At 55.2% G+C, this 16,752-nt stretch overlaps 1 protein-coding gene across 2 annotated transcripts in view; it reads left to right on the top strand.

The window, feature by feature from the left end:
• XPO6 (exportin 6) overlaps positions 1-15,755 on the top strand; it is a 99,587-nt gene extending 83,832 nt beyond the window's left edge. For both annotated transcript variants that reach the window (XM_044232964.1, XM_044232963.1), the window contains exons 15-24: positions 1,351-1,495; positions 2,835-2,981; positions 3,855-4,044; positions 8,278-8,433; positions 9,405-9,519; positions 9,694-9,865; positions 11,221-11,382; positions 12,096-12,194; positions 12,355-12,585; positions 15,055-15,755. In XM_044232964.1, the coding sequence (XP_044088899.1) occupies positions 1,351-1,495; positions 2,835-2,981; positions 3,855-4,044; positions 8,278-8,433; positions 9,405-9,519; positions 9,694-9,865; positions 11,221-11,382; positions 12,096-12,194; positions 12,355-12,585; positions 15,055-15,156 (1,519 nt within the window). In that variant the 3' untranslated portion in view covers positions 15,157-15,755. The remainder of the gene's footprint in view (positions 1-1,350; positions 1,496-2,834; positions 2,982-3,854; positions 4,045-8,277; positions 8,434-9,404; positions 9,520-9,693; positions 9,866-11,220; positions 11,383-12,095; positions 12,195-12,354; positions 12,586-15,054) is intronic.
• Positions 15,756-16,752: the final 997 nt, after the last annotated feature.

The raw sequence follows: 16,752 nt of genomic DNA, 5'->3' as shown, positions 1-16,752 counted from the left end.
AAAAAGAGAATGAACGCCCTTACACACTCAAACTAGATTCATCAGTTACGAGTATTTTGCCCCATTGGCTTTTCTTTCTTATGCTTTCTTTTTGTATTCACATGTGAACACATACTTTTTTATTTTTTTAGGTGAACTGTTGGAAAGTAAATTGCAGACAACATGTCACTTCACCTATAAATCCTTTAGCATGTTTCTCTAGGAACAGAGTCATCCGATTTTATTTATTTGAGGTAGAGAGCAAGCACACATGAGTGGACGGAGAGGGAGAGAATCTTTTTTTTAAAATTTTTGAATAATTTTTTATTGTGTTAGTCACCATATAGTACATCATTAGGTTTTTTTTTTGACACAATGTTCTAAGATTCATTGTTTGCATATAACACCCAGTGCTCCATGCAATACATGTGCTCCTTCATACCCATCACTTGGCTTATCCATTCCCCCATCCCCCTCCCCTCAGAGGGAGAGAATCTTAAGCAGATTCTGCACTGTGTCGGGATGGATCTTAAGACCTTGAGATCATGACCTGAACCAAAACCAAGATTAGGGACGTTCAACTGACTGAGCCACCCAGGTGCCCCAATATGTAGCATTTTAAAGAGTGTGTGTGTGTGTGCGCGCGCGTGTGTGTGTATCTGTGTTATTTTTCCATACTCAGATTTTCCCAGTCATCTCAGAAATGTCCTTTATACCTTTTTTTTTTTTGACCCAGGGTCTAACTAATCATGAATCATGTTATGTTTACCTTCTGTCATCTAGACCAGCTCTCCAGATTGTGCATGTTGGTAGGGGACAGGGGAGAGAAAGAGAGAGGAAGAGAGGGAAAGAGAAACTGAATTTTTGGACATTTAGACCTTTATTTATTTATTTTAGAAAATCGTAAAAATCTGAATTTGTCTAGTTGTTTTTGTACTATAGGAGATTGGTGTTTAACATTTATGTGGCCGTGTGTTCTTCCTGCCTCGAGGTCAGCTTGCCCTCCTGAGTTGATGCTCAGTTTGATTTCCACGTGGTTTGCCTGAGTCCTAGCTCTGTCCTCCAAAAGTTCCTGGGAGCAATGAGACCCCAGAAAGAACGGTCCCCTGAGGACCCCGGCTCTTGGTTTCTAAAGTGCATTCTCCGCTAGAGGAGCCAGAGCTGCTTAGAGGGCTGACTGCCTTCTGGGTTAGAGGCAGCGGTGGCAGGGTTGAGATGGTGTTTTCATTTTTAGGTCCTACCTGAGCAAGTAAATGATTTCTGTGCCATCACACGTGTCTTCAAACAGTGAATGCTCTGGGTGGGATTCTTCCTTTCATGCTGACATTTTGACCTTGACCTTTAACATCGCATCTTCTCCCCCCTTGGCAGGCACGCTCAGTCGCTGGCTGCTCTGCAGGCTTACTCGCACTGGCTGGCGCAGTACTGCAGCGAAGCCCATCGGCAGAACACACAGCAGTTTGTTACGCTCATCTCCACCACCATGGATGCAGTCACACCTCTGATCAGCACCAAGGTCCTGAAACAGCAGCACTACGCTTTGTAGCTGACTCCTTGCCCTTCTGTCCAAATACCCACTTACTAGAGAATCCAGAACTTGCTTGGTATTAGACCCTTAGTTCTCACCACTGTGGTAAAACAGTGTGTCATGCCATGTTCCTTTTGAACTGCGGCCCACATCAATTCAAATATAACTTTATCTTTTTAGCTAAGTCCCACATAAATATATGCTCCTTGTGAGAATGTAAAATACCATTCAGATTTATAGACCAGAAAGTTGTGATACTCTGTAGTTCCCTCCTCCGAAACCCTGCCGTTCTGTAGTGGGACGTTTTATAATTTTCCTGTTGATGGAAGTTAGTTCTTGGTGTGTATATCCCTGTAGGATGGATTCCCGGAAGTGGATTTGCTGTCAAAGGTATATCCACGTAAATTTGATAGATTCTCCTCAGTTGTCCTTCGAGAAGACCCCCGATTGATATTATGTAACATATAGATGTTTGTTTGTCTTTTTGTAGTTTCGACCACGGGTAGCATTCTGCTCTGCTCTTTACAGTGTATTGTTTTCCATAAATTTTTGTTGAGTTTGTAATCGTAATTTGTAAATGAGTTACAGTGTCCCATGAGTGGGGGTTATATAATTTATAATTTACCTACCCGTTGCTGGACTTTAAAGTAACCTCCATTTGAAAAAAAGTGACCCTAGGTAATTCTGAAATGTATGTGTTCCCGAGCTTAGCTTTATCCTTTTGGGTGATTTTTTTAGAGTAAGTGGGATTAAAAGTTAGGGATAGTTCATGGTTCTAAGACATGCTAATATTTCTTTCCAAAGTCATTCTGCATGCCCATGCCTCTTCGGTGTGCCTTATTTCACCAGTCTTGCCAGCATTAGGTTCTATCTGTAGTTTTCTCTTTTGCTAATTTGAAAAGGACAGATGGTCCTGAACCAAGGTTTTGATTGGCACAGCGAGGGGAGGAAGGAGGGGAGCCTGGCGTGACTGGTGGGGTACAGGAAGGCAGGTGGAGAGAGAGGTTGGCTTGGTTGGAGTGAGATGAACAATCCTGAGTAGTTTGAATGGTATGCCAGGGGATTTGCCGTGGGATTGTGGAGCTGACAAGTGACTGAGCCCGGAGGAACCAGAGGGGGTTGTTTCCATCTTGATGTCAGGAGCTGCGATGCGGCACAGAGGAGGGGGCCTCATTACTGGCCATCATCCCTAGAAGCTTGGATACAGAGCCTGGGTGGTATCATGGTTCCCAGCACTGTTATTTGGCTTGGGCTACCTCATTAAAGTTCTTCTAGTAGCGGCCTCCCAGGAGAGCGAGTGAGCCAGTATGTCCTCTTCTGTCTCCAGGTCCAGGACAAGTTGCTGCTGTCTGCGTGCCACTTACTGGTGTCCCTGGCCACCACTGTGCGGCCTGTCTTTCTGATCAGCATCCCTGCGGTGCAGAAGGTGTTCAACAGAATCACCGATGCCTCTGCTCAGCGACTTATCGATAAGGTGAGACCCCGGGGCCAATCCGCAGCAGCCCTGGAGCTACGTGGCTCAGACTCGGGGAGGCCGAGGAGGAGGAGGCTGGCTCTTCTTCTGCTCTTGGAGTTTACAGGCCACGCCGACAGGAGCGGTTTCCTCCACAGGTGGCACTTGGGGCAGCCTCGGTGCTCTGCTGATGGGCCCTTCCCGCGCGGCCGCCCAGTGTGCAGAACACATGAACAGCTCCTCCCGGGAGGCAGCCAGGGGTGCTGCCTTGAGAGCCGGCCATGTGGCTGGTGATGTCAGAGTCCCCTTGCGCTCCTTTTGGTTTACAAACAGTCTGTTTCTGTTGTATTTTCTTGGGGTAGAGATACTCCACCCAGTCGGTGACTTTCATAAAAGCCTTCAGGAGGCTCAGGCTAGAAGGTTAAAAACAAACAGAACAGAGGCGGTGTCAGAGGGCGGTCAGACCAGTTACTTGAGAGCCCCTGGCTGTGAGCTGCTGCTTCTGACCCCGCGCCAAGGGCACAGTGACCGTGGGGGCTGCTCTGGCGGCCTCGCGCTGTCAGCCCTGTTCAGAGCAGCGTCTCCGAGGGTGTCGGAGGCCAGTGTCTGCGGTGTCCGTGACTTCTCCCTCTGTAGCGCTTCTGCTGCCAGGAAAGGTGCTCGGGCTGGCCCTGGAGTGTGCTGGACCCAGACTAGGTGTCACTGCTTCAGTTTCCCCTCCCGGCATTACCTTAGACTTGGACCAAAGCCCCAGGCCAGCCTGTGAGAAAGGAGCCGGGAGGTCAGAGCTGTGTGTGTCCGTGTGTCTGTGTGTCTGTGTGTGGCAGGTGCCTAGGCCGTGTCATGTGCACTTGCATGTTGCTCTTCGCTCCTTGACGTGCGGGTCTCCTCCAGGCTCAGGTGTTGGTGTGCCGAGCCCTTTCCAATATCCTGCTGCTTCCGTGGCCAAACCTCCCCGAGAACGAGCAGCAGTGGCCTGTGCGCTCCGTCAACCACGCGAGCCTCATCTCCGCGCTCTCGCGGGACTACCGCAGCCTGAAGCCTGATGCTGTCGCCCCGCAGAGGAAGATGCCACTGGATGACAGTAAGTGTTCCCAAGGCAGGGATGGCACGGAGATAGGGCAGGCGCTGTCTTCCTTTGTGGCCGATGAAGTATTCACCTGTCCGTGGTCGAGGGCCGCGGGCGGGGGGTTCTGTGCCCGTGTCAGCTGCGCCTGTTTCCTGTATGTAGGAGGCCCCTTCGCTGAGGGAAAATGTCGAAAATAAGCCAACCCCTGATGATGCCCTCCGTGGCTAGACAGTCTTCAGTGACTCGCTGATCCATGTCAGATACTCGTAGAAGCAGCCACAGCACTTCACCTCGGCACGCTGGGAAAAACGGGTTTAAGTCCTGTCTTTTGAAATGATTTTTAACCTTTCTCCAAAAACGTGTGTTTTAGAGGCTTTGAAAAAACTTGGTATCTTCACAAATGACACTTCAAGTCTGATTGTTTATATTCAAAAGAGAGGAAAAAGATAAGAAAACTCAGTTCAAGTAGAAGGCATCAGATTTCCAGGAATCTTATAGAAATATTATAAAAACACAGTATTTTCACACTGAGACAATACTGAAACGTTGGGAGACAGTTTATAGAATGTCAACAAAAACACTTTGTGAAGTGTTAGAACTATTGGTAGGTACTCAGCATTCTTGTGAACATTATTTTTATAATCGGGAACATTAGTAAGTGCTCACTGTACAAAAATACTAGAATTCTATGAAGATGGGAAAAACTAAACCTCTCATTTCAGTATTATAAGAAGTAACCATTTTAGCATCTCGTGGTCTCCCTTTTTCTCTGTTTCAGTGTCTTCTGTAGCTCTGTGGGTGCGGCAGAGTGAGCGAGGGCGCCCTGGTGCGGGCCCCTGCCTGGGCCATCTTCTCTCCATCTCTGCATCTTGCTATGCCCGCACCGCCCTTCACGGTCCGGTGTTTGTCTGGTCCTGGGTCTCAGCGTGTAGCGTTCTGTCATTCATTTAATTCTTACATGAGCCTCTGAGTCCGTTGCTGTTACCTGATTTAGTGTGGGAGGAAAGTAGCGTAAGACAACATGATTTGCGCAGGGGTTACGTATGGCTAGTGCGGAATCCCACTTAGAAAGTTCGGTGGCCTTTTCTCCCCTTATCTTATGTGTACTTACTATCAGTCAGCATAGGCTCCGTGGTTAACGGACAGTCCCAAAATCTTAGTGGCTTAATCCAGGAGAGATGTATTTCTTGCTGCTATTACATGTTCACCTGGGGCTAAGGGGTTGGCAACATCCTGCTTGTTGTTCTGGTCACTCGAGGCCTTGGGCTGCTGAGGGCCACCCCGCAGTCTGTGCTTACACTGGGACAGGGATTCAGGGAGGGTGCAGTGGCGCTCCCAGCGGCTCCAAGCACCGGCCTGCAGGTGACACGCGGCCTTTGTATGTTCGCTCACAGTTCAGTGGCCAGAACATCGGGGTATGTGGCTGCGGCTTCCCTGCAGAGCGGATGCCACCCCCTTGCCCCCCGTGCCATGCTGGGGCCATCTGCTGAACAGGAGGAGCCATTTCCACAGGGAACAGACTTAGTGGCAGAGCTCACATCTGTGGCATGTTCCCTGGGCCCCTACCGGGCCGAGAACTTTCTGTACAGATGTTCGTTCAGTCTTCCCTGCTGCCCGGTGAGGTTTGTTTTCTCCTCTTTTCTCCAAGTGATAACGTGAAGGCCTGGAAAGTTTTTCCCATGGCAGCTTCCTACTTTGACCCATTTTGAAACCTACACCATAGTTGAAAGACTGAGCAGAGGAACGGCTGTGTATCTTAAGTGAGGATTTACCGCTTGTTAGTATTTCACCACGCATGTGTTCTTGCCCCTCCGACTTTTTCGTTTTAACAACCATTTAAATAATTAAATAACGTAAGTTGCTGAAATTGACACTTTATCCTTGAATTCTTAACCTTTATCTCAGAGAACGAGATACTGTCTTATAACTCAGACACCATGAAGACAACCAAGCTGTGTGGCCTGATAACAGTGACATCATGTAACACACAGACCGCAGGCAGGTGCGCCCCAGGCGCTACCAGAGTGGCCTTTTCTGCTTCTTAAAAATCCAAGATACAGTCCGGAGTCATGTGTTCTCTTTGCTGGCTACATCTTTCCAGTCCTTTAATACAGGAAAGCATTCCTGGTTCTTGCTTTACCTGACATTGACGTTTTTGCAGAGTCCAAAACCGTATTCTCGTAAAACGTCCCAGAAGCTCTTCTGATTGTTACCAGCCATTGGGGCAGGAATACCGCCTGGCCAGTGTTGTGTACTCTCTGTCGCATCGCTTTTGTGTGTCCCGTTACTGGCATGCTCGGCGTGGTCATCTGCTCCGGCAGCGCTGCTGGTCTCTCCACGGTCAAGTCCCCGCCCACCCCTCCCCCCTGCTTGGCAGGTGGAGGTTGTTCAGAATCAGAGAGAAGGCGGTGCGGGGTGCGGTCAGGAGTCAGAGCTGGGTCTCAATGGCTCCGGATCCTGATTCTTCACCACATTGCCCCTTTGCTCTCGAAAGCGTTGTTTTTAATGGTCTGGTAATGTCCTGTCCGGTGGGGGTACACGTGATAGACCTGTTCTCCTGTTACGTATTTAATGGTGCTTTCAGTTTCCTCTTATACATTTCTGCGAATGCATTTTGGTTCTTGTTTCAATTTCCTTATACACCAGAGGTCAGATTTTGGTCTCTTTACCCTTTTAGCTTTACCCCTAAACTGCTTTCCCTGTGCCTTGTGTATTCTTAGGGAAACCTCTGACCCAAGTGCGCTGTCCTGGCTTAGTTAAAGTCCCTGTGCTTGCAGTAGTGGGCGTGAGTGGCTCCTTCAGTGGGATGCCATGTCTTCGGCTCACGTGCCAGTGTCCGTGTGACCAGCCTGTTGTGAGCCATTATTTTGTTTTTAAAGATTTTATTTATTTGACAGAGATCACAAGTAGGCAGAGAGGCAGGCGGGAGGGGGGAAGGCTCCATGCTGAGCAGAGACCCCCCCCCCCCCATGTGGGGCTTGATCCCAGGACCCTGTGACCATGACCTGAGCCGAAGGCAGAGGCTTTAACCCACTGAGCCACCCAGGCGCCCCTGTGAGCCATTATTTTAAAATCCTTCGAGTGAGGTGGGGTCATCTGTGTCCACATTTCAGAAGAGGAACTGCAACTTAGAACGCAGTGGAGTCCGGAGTCAAACCTGATCGCAGCCACCTCCAGAGATCAATTCTTTCTGCCGTACCTTTCCTGGAAGCTGCTTCAGCCCCCTAGAGGCTGAGGAGCGTGGGGGCCCAGAAGCACGGCCAGGTGGAGGCCAGCTCTCAGCCCAGCTCTGGTTCAGCCTCTGGTTCTACCTGTGGAGCTCTGCCAGGGCTGAGTGGCAAGCTCAGGCTGAGCTATGGGGCCTGCTCGGGGCAAGCCCTGTGTCCGAGGGCCAGTGGCAGCTCCACCAGTGCTGGAGAGGGACGGCAGCTTCCTTGTGTGGAACTTTCTGATGTCCCGGGCACTTCGCTGGACACATTCTCAAACTTGTCTGACCTCCTCCCAGCAGCCCTGCAGCACTGGGACTGTTGGTTGTCCCCGGTGCCCCGACAGGGGTCCTGCCCCACTTGTAGGGCCGTCGAGTGCTCGCCTGCTGTTCTCTGCGGCTTCTCTGGGCTGGGCCCTTGCTGCGTCGCCTTGAGCTCCTGCCCGTTGGCCGACCGCTGCCTCTGCTCTCTTGGGGCGCTGCATGGGGCATCATCGGGGTCTCATTAGGCGTAGATGTGGTTCATAACACAAAGTCCTACGATAATCGTCGTACGTATCGTCAGGCCCCGGGTGCAGACGGCGTCTTCCCGAGCGCAGCCGCAGCTGTGCTCCCGGGTACCATGCGACTGCCCCGCTCACCGTAGGCCTGGAACTGATGGCGCGTCTGGTGCGCACATGGCCACTCTCGCCCGGGGTAGCCCCCTGGTGAGGCTTACTTTCTTACCCATCATCTAACCGGAGGCCGCACCGTACCCTCCTCTCTCTCTGGACTTTTTCTGGTGGACAGAAGCAGAAGAGAGGCCAAAAAACTGAGTAGGCAGGCCTCCAGAGTCCTGGCGGTAAAAAGGGGAAAAAGAAGAGAGAAAAGGATGTAGGAAGAGAGAGAGGGGGGACACTCCGTCAAGAGAGACCGTGTTCTTTTAGCAAGGCTTCTGCAGCTGTCCCCTAAACACCTGGGCATATGTCCCCTTCCCGTATGTTTCCCGTTATCCTGCTTTATCCCCAGACAAGTCTTAATACACGCTGAGTCTTGATTTGCAGCCAAAGTGATTATCCACCAGACACTCAGTGTCTTGGAAGACATCGTGGAGAACATCTCCGGGGAGTCCACCAAGTCCCGGCAGATCTGCTACCAGTCTCTGCAGGAATCCGTGCAGGTCTCCTTGGCCCTCTTTCCAGCTTTTATCCATCAGTCAGGTAGGAGCTGGCGGCAGGCTCTGGGGTGGCGGGTGCCCCTGAGTCCCAGAGTGACGGCTGGGCTCTGTAGAGCACACCCAAGTGGGTAGCGCGGGCCTGGACACTGAAGGCAGAGTGGGGACTGGTTATGGAGAGTCTGGGGCCAAGCACCCCCACCCCCCACCCCGGGAGCCCTCACCTGGGCCTTGCGCCTGTGTTGTGTGGCCCAGAGTCACTTGGGGCATCTTGCCTCGTGCACTTCTAAGTCCTTGCCTTCTCCCAGTGCAGAATGTGAGACGATGAGGCGATGGGGTCATGGTACAGGAGAGGAAAGAGAGCTTTTTCCCATGAGTGCTGCTCATTTCCTTAGAGGGCAGGGTGGCTTTTGCTGATACGGTTCCCGCCTTCCGTCAGTGTCCCCTGCAGAGGCTCTCCCGGTGCCGTGGCCTGGCTCTCCTGAGAGCCCTTGCACGAGTCTTGTCAGTCAGCACGCGCTCCGATTGCCTCTTGGGAGCAGAGTGTGTGAGGTTAGAGCCAAAACACTGCCCAAGGTGATGGTTTAGATCTGCAGCCGGTGTTTTCTGCGATTAATCCCTTTCATGGGCCGGGGCCATTCAGCCTGAATACACCCTCCTTATCCACCTTATCCACTTTGAGCCTCTTAACCCCTGACCCAAGTGCCCGGATTAGTGGTCGGAGGGAGAAAAGTGACGCTGGTTGCCGGCTGGTAAGGACAGCTGCCCGGTGACCTTCGCTTGCTCTGGTGAGCTGTGGTCAGCCAGAGGTTCACGACTCCAGAGCTGTTCTCCCGGCATATCCCTGATGGTTTCCCACTTTCCATCATGGGCTCTGGGGGCATTGGGGAAATGTCTTCGAGCAGGAAGCCTTCAGTCGAGATGGTAGTGCGGCTTGTCAAAGGAAGGCCCTAGGCCGCGGGCTTCTGCTTACCCTGTGTGCCAGCTTCTGACCTTTCGCTTTGCGCTTTCATTTAGATGTGACCGATGAGATGCTGAGCTTCTTCCTCACTCTGTTTCGAGGCCTTCGAGTCCAGATGGGCGTGCCTTTCACGGAGCAGATCATACAGACGTTCCTCAACATGTTTACCAGGTAACCGCGCACCCGCTCTCCGCGGCTTCCAGACTCCCAAGGGAGAAGTAGTGGGCCCAGCTACAGAGCCTGGGGCTTTCTGATCCTTCTCTTCACTTGTCACAAGCGCTGGTGTTCATGCTGGCCCGCAGAGAAACGCTTCCTTGGCTACCACGTGTTTCCCCTTGTCTGCAGAGAACAGTTGGCCGACAGCATCCTCAACGAAGGCAGCACTGGCTGCCGGGTCGTGGAGAAGTTCCTGAAGATCCTGCAGGTGGTGGTCCAGGAGCCTGGCCAGGTGTTCAAGCCCTTCCTCCCCAGCATCATCTCCCTCTGCATGGAGCAGGTGTATCCCATCATTGCTGAGGTATGGGGGGGCTCGGTCCCCGGGGCTGCCTCCGGTCTGCACCTGGGGAGGAAGTGAAGTAGTGAAGAAAACGTGTTTTAAAGCTTGTTATTTTTCTTGTAAAAATAATTTTTTCCAAGAAAGAGTGCCTTCAGTCCAGTCTTTCTGTATTGGTTGGATTAATCCGAGCCCATCTAGTGAAAGCACAGCAAGGCTGGTTGGTGAGGGAGAGCAGCCTGCTGTGGCAAACCTAACTTTAGGTGAATACGTGGTTTTCTCCAGCGAACACTGTAACACACGTACTTTCCAGTAAGAACGTCCATTGATCTCAAGACTCTAAGGCTAGTTCTTGGATCCGTGCAGAGGTTTTATTGTTAAAGGGATATTCTTCCTCCGTAGAAAACAGGCATTCAGAATGACAAGATCCAGAATAGGTGTGGATTTAACTACGTTTTATGTGATAGTTAAATAAGAGCTAAGCATTGTAATTGCCCCAACTAAGACTTAAAGAAGTCAGTTGCTTTGCATCATTAAACACGCTCGGGTCCTGCCGTGGGAGCTCGTGCCCTCTGGTCCCAATTTAATTTTAATCAAGAGTGAATTAAATATTATCTGGGCCTTACAGTTTTAATTCTACAGAGACATCTAGAATATTGTGACCTGGCCTGCCCTCCAATGACTTGGAGATTTTCGGTTCAGTTAGAAAATACTGCTGAGCCTGCCTCCCTCCGTCCCCAGCTCCGCGAATCCTGCTCCCGGTGACGCGGAGACCGGCCCAGGGAGCAGTCGGTCCCACCCGCTGCCTCCCCCCGGGTCCTCTGCCGCTGCTCTCCGTGGCTCCAGGTGCACTTGAAACTCCTGTTCCACAGAGGGCAGAGCTGCTTAAAGCTTCTTACTTGTTTTGCGCAGGACCGACAGGTTAGCCGGGAGCAGCATTCTTTGTTCTGGGAGGAGGGGCTGCGTGGCGAAGGCGGACGGGTCATTCCGGCTGCTTTCTAAATAGCACAGCCGCTTTCTGCCCGTTCTGCCCACAGTAGCCTTTTCTCCTGGCTGGCTCAGTCGGTCAAACGTGTGACTCGCCATCTCGGGGTTGTGAGTGTGAGCGCATGTTGGGGTAGAGATTACTTAAAAATAAAATCTTTAAGGAAAAAAATTGTTAGAAAAAAATAAAAACACAGGGTCCCTCGGCCCCGACCTGGGCTCGTGTCTTTGCAAGACTATGCCTGGTTTGAGCTGCCCGCGAGAGAGCGACCTGGGCAGCTGAGCCTGCGGGCGGGACACTGACCCTGCGGGCCAGGCCGGTCGCAGCCTCGCCGGGTCTGCGTCGCTCTGGAGCTGCAGGGAGGGCCCTTGTGAAGGTGTGTGTGTCCCTGCAGCGGCCCTCCCCCGACGTGAAGGCGGAGCTGTTCGAGCTGCTCTTCCGCACGCTCCATCACAACTGGAGGCACTTCTTTAAGGCCAGCGTCCTGGCCAGCGTCCAGCGGGGTGTCGCCGAGGAGCCAATGGAGAACGAGCCTCAGTTCAGCGCCATCATGCAGGTGACGCGCGGGAAGGGCCCGTGAGGGTGCCACCCACTCCCTCGCCTGGCTGTCCCTTGGTTTCCTGCCCTGGCGTCCGGGGAAGCCCCATAGTCTCCGGTCAGAGCGTGGTGCTGCCGCTTAGCAGCTGGGCAGGTCGTTACGTTCTTGGAGCTTCGGTCTGCATCTGTAGAGAGAAGCTGCCTGTTTTGTGAGACTGAGTTCGTTCTGCCCAGCAGCTGGCCTGTGGGGTGCTGGATGCGTGCCTCTCTCTCTGCCTTGTCCAGTGCTGCCAAGGGTGGGGGGGCTGCCTGCTGCACCCTGAGGCGCTCTTGCCCAGAAGCTGAGCGGAGTCTCTCGGGGGAAGGGCCCAGGGGTCTGCTGGAGGAGGCGGGCTTCAGAGTCCCCTGGGATTGCTGAAGGTTTGACTAGTCACTTGAGGAGCTTCTAGCTTCAAGGGTGGAATCCATAATGGGTTCCAGATGTTTATTACAAAAGGTCAAGGTGAGACTGATGTGTGAAGTAAGGCCCAGTGGGGAGGACTTTAGAGCTAAGATGACCCAGGAACATTCCAAGGTCTGATCGGAGGCATTAAGGCCGTGGGTACCCTTGTTCTGCCACTGGCATGAGGAACCAGCAGAGTGCTGGTTCTTTGGGTGTGGGGTGGGGGCCCCAGGAGGGCGGGGTCTGAGGTGCTTTCAGTGCTGCCCCTAACGCAGTGGTCTCACCCCCAGGCTTTCGGACAGTCCTTTCTCCAGCCCGATATTCACCTGTTCAAGCAAAATCTCTTCTACTTGGAAACTCTCAACACCAAGCAGAAGCTGTACCACAAGGTCCGTGTCCTCTCTCCAAAGGAGGGGGCAGTGGGGCGGGCGGCGTCCCAGCCTTCTCCACGGCCGAGGGGCTCAGCGTGGGCCGTGGGATGGCATGGGGACGGGCTCGGGGGCGGACTGAGCCTTGGGCCGCCGCTCAGCCCGCCCTGTCTGTGCGCAGAAGATCTTCCGGACCACCATGCTGTTCCAGTTCGTGAACGTGCTGCTGCAGGTGCTGCTGCGCAAGTCCCACGACCTGCTGCAGGAGGAGATCGGCGTCGCCGTTTACAACATGGCCTCTGTGGACTTCGACGGCTTCTTCGCGGCCTTCCTCCCAGAGTTTCTGAGCAGCTGTGACGGCGTGGATGCCAACCAGAAAAACGTGCTGGGGCGGAATTTCAAGATGGACCGGGTGAGGAGACAGGCCAGGCTAAAGGGCGGGCAGGCGTGGGCTCTCACCCTGGCGCCCACTCAGGGAGGAAGGGGCCGGCCACTTCGGGTGTGGTCTGTGCCCACTGATGGCTCCCGAATGACTCGGTGCTGTGGCTGAACGCGGGGCCGCACCTACCCACGGTCTGGGCTCAAGTGCATTCTCCGGCCCAGCCATCGGCCCCGGCCCCGGCCCCGACAGTCCATCCGATTGCCTCTGCTTCTTTGGGCTCCCTGCCCCGCATCAAGCACACGGCACCCCCGGCCACAGTCATTTCCTCCTGGGTCCTGAGCTGCTATAGCCCAGACTTGTAGTCTGGGAAGACTGGTGGTCAGGAGCCACATCTCTGAGTCCCGCCAGGGTTAGGATAGTGACCCTGGGCTCTGCCCAGGCCTCCTGGTTCCGCGGGGCCTGACCTGGGAGGAGCCCTGTCGCCCCCTGCTGTCTGCCGGGGGAACGTGGCAGGGAAGGGGTGGGGGCTAGGGAGGCAGAGGCCCAGGATGTCCACGGAGCCATGCTTGCCCGTGCGTCTGAGTCCCACGGCGCCCAGCTTCTCCGTCCTAGGGTGTCCTGTCCGGGCACTCACCTGCCCTCCTCAGCTGTTAGGTCTCCGCGCTTGCCTGCTGGACTCTTCTGGAACTCTTCCTGAGGGCAAGTCTGTTTCATCCTTCACCGCCTGACGTGCGGCAAAATGAAACCGTTCTCCCCCATCCTTGAGGCATCTCTGCCTTGCCTTCTGTGCTGCAGTGGCCGGGCCGCAGCCCCACTTGCTGTGCAGACGGACACACTGCTCCCGCTGGAACAGTTATCTCGTCTGTGATGTGCGTCAGCGTAGTTTTCTCTTAGACTCAGCAGCTCCTGTTTTCCTTTGTCTTGGAATCTTTCTTTCCCCGGGGCCTGTCTTGTCTTCTCCTGAGCTTCTGGAAGCTCACGGTATCTGCTTGGGTCGTTTTCCTTCCTACTCCTTGAGGCCAAGTCCTGATCTCTAACTCTCCCTTTCTCATGATGTCCTTACCGGTCACCTTCTTGATTTAAAGCAGTGGCTTCCAAGTCTAGTTCTGCATCAGCGCACCTGGGGGCCTATTAAATGCACAGAGACGTACTCTGTGTCCCCCCGGGACATTTGGAATTTGGCCTTTGGGAGCCACTGATCTAAGAGACCCCCCTTTGGTTTGTCTTCTGGAGGACAAAATAAGTAAAAGAACCTGCACCTTCATTCATCTGTTTACGGGTACCTGAAACCGGCTGGCTCTCTGGCCCTGTGGGGGCGCTGGGGCTCCAGCCCCTCCCGCCTTCAGAGGAGCCTTGCTGGGAAGACAGGCAACACCGCCCTCCTGTGCCCGACACGGGCCAAGCACTTCACGTGCCCTGGCTCGTGGAAGCCTTCGGCAGCCTTCCGAGGGGAGGTCCTGTTACTAATCCCAGTTCGCAGATGAGCGGAGGTTCAGCAAGCTCAGCTGGTCGTTGGCGGTTAGAGAACTTGGGAATGCTCGAGCCAGGAAGCGGGCCTTCTGGCTGAGGGTTCCGGCTGCAGAGCCGGTGAGCACTGCCCACACGCAGGTGACCCAGGGCCCTTGGGGAACGAGGAGCAGAGGGGCAGGCCTCTGCCGTCTGGGGCCTCTTTGACAAGAGGCTGGCTTTGAGATGAGTTTGAAGAAGAGAAGAGGTTAGCCGGGGGAAAGATGCTGAGGGGCCCCGCCAGCGGGCTTCCAGAAGGTACTCCCGTGGCACCGCCAGCCACATGGGGTCCCACAGGCCCCGTGGCAGTGGCAGGCACCGTAGATGTTATTCCGCATTTGGACCTGCAGTCTGGCCCCCAGTGATCCCAGCCTAAGCATGAGGAGGCGGACCTGGGGTGGTCTTGCTGGATTGGGGGAGCCTTGGGGGTTCCAGCTGCGAGGGACCTTCTCCACTGGTGTCCTGAGGCCTGTGGGCTCCTGCGGGGGTGTCCCTCCTGATCGGGAGCCCTGGGCGGGGAGGAGTCTCTGGACACGGCTTGGCCGGCTGTGGTGATGGAGAGGTGTGCGTTGGTGGACGTGCCCGTGTTCACTGGCGAGTCCAGTCTGGGTTCCCTTCTTACCGTGGAAACTGGGGCAAGTTTTGGAAGCTCTCTGGGCTTCACACGGGGACCCTGACGAAACCTGCGCTGCAGGCTCGTGGGGAAGCTGAGTGGCTTAGCACCCGGATGGCCCGGGGCAGGGCCTGGCCTGTGGTGGGCACCCGGGGGGGGGGTGTTAGCTGCTGTTCTTTGGCCCCCGGAGGGCCGTTGCTGACACAGGGCGAGTGAATGAGCAGCAGTTCTGACTTGTGTAAAGCATTTGCAGAGCTCTGCGGCCACCCCGGGATCGAGTAGCCGGGGTGGGGTTGCTGGGTGTTGGGGGGTGGCGGGCGGGGCTGGGTGTTGGGGAGTGGCGGGCGGGGCTGGGCTGCAGCTGTGCCCCTGCCTTCCAGGACCTGCCCTCGTTCACCCAGAACGTGCACAGGCTGGTCAACGACCTGCGTTACTACAGACTCTGCAATGACAGCCTGCCCCCCGGCACCGTGAAGCTCTAGGCACGGCCTGCTTGTCGCCAAGGGACACGAGCTCCCAGTGCTGCCACCCGCCTCCCCTCCGCCTCTGCCACACGGGGCTCCCGGACAGGCCTCGGCCGCTCCTTGGATTCTCGCACCCTGGACAGCGCTGCCTGCCCCCGTCCCTCTCCACGCTCCTGTCCCGCTGCCCACCCAGCCGAGCTGGCTTCAGGGTGCATCTTAGCCCTGGTTGGAGTGCCCAGGGCTTCGGGAGCGGGCAGAGGATCGTGCGGCCAGGTGCCAGGGAGACCCCCGGGAATCCTGTGGCCGGTCCGCGCCGCGCCCGCGGACGTCAGCCGTGAGGCCGAAACGCCAAGGACTGTTCGCGACTGTGCCGCCTTCTCATCATTCCACCCCCTCCGGCCCGGCCGGCCCCGGAGAGACTTGATGCTGGAACTGTTGGGGCGCTTCTGTCAAGCCTCTCCCGCCCTCCCCTCCAATGGCCTTGAAGTCTCTGCTCTTCGTCAGAGATTTGCAGACTTGTGGGGTTTTTGTTCTTGTTTTCTCATCATTCCATTGTGATACTAAGAAACTAAGAAGCTTAATGAAAAAATAAAATGCTTATGTTGTTGTTATATAAACGCTGGTCAGGGAGCATCTTTCCACTCCGCTCGCCGGGGCCAGCGTGCAGTGGAGGGGCTGTCCTGCTGGGGAGCAGGGCTGTGAGCCACAAGGCCTGCGGCGGGGCCGCGGGAGAGCCCAGCACAGGAGGGCCGGCTCGCGCAGGGACCCCTAGGCCGCCTCTCCATTAAACTGCAGGAAGACATAGGGCCCCGTTTCTTAGAGTCAGAGGGTAGGGACTTGTCCGTACGGTTCCCCTTGAGGTGCGGGTGGGCTTGGAGCCGGGTAGGGTCCGCCACCTCTGCTCCTCGGGCCTGGGCTCACGCTCAGCATCCTAGAGATTGGACGCTGCCCGGGACACCCAGCCAGGCTCTGGCCGTCGGTGGACCAGAGTCCTGCCGGAGGTCAGCGGCAGCGGGGAGGGCTGGGTGACTGGTGTGCTCTGGAGAGGTCGGGGGCTGGGGAGCACTCGGGGCTCCCGGGTGTATCTGAGAGCCGGGCCTTGTCGGCCGTGTTCGTGTGTGGTGACGGTGCTTTGTCCTGAAGTTGCTGGATGTTGCGTCAGCAGCTCCTCCTGGGGTCCCGGTACCGGACCGGCAGGACTAGGCTAGATTCTTTTTTTTTTTTTTAAGCTTTTATGAAGTGAGCTCTACACCCAGCATGGAGCTCAAACCGACAGCACTGAGATCAAGAGCTGCACGCTCCACCAGCTGAGACGGCCGCCGGGCCCTGGACAAGGCTAGGTTGTCATGTGGACCCAGCCCTGCGGGAAGAGGCTCGCTCACCCGCAGTGAGGGTGGCCGCTGGCTTGGTGGTAGAACTGGGGAGGAAGGGAGTGGGCGGCTGACGGCTTGTGCTTCTGAGGCCTTGATTAGCATCAGTCGGGGGAGGGGCTTGGGGGCGGGCAGGGGTCCCTGGGCGACGCGTACGTGTGCGCGCAGCAGTCCCAGCCTCCCGGCTGCAGCTAGCCCCACTTCAGAGCTCGGAGAGGAGGAAATTGAAACTCCAGTCGCTCTT

The sequence above is a fragment of the Neovison vison genome, chromosome 14, assembly GCF_020171115.1.
Source record: "Neovison vison isolate M4711 chromosome 14, ASM_NN_V1, whole genome shotgun sequence".
In the NCBI taxonomy this organism is placed as follows: Eukaryota; Metazoa; Chordata; class Mammalia; order Carnivora; family Mustelidae; genus Neogale; species Neogale vison.
Note: the sequence above shows the minus strand (reverse complement) of the source record. Positions and strands in the feature narration are given on the sequence as shown.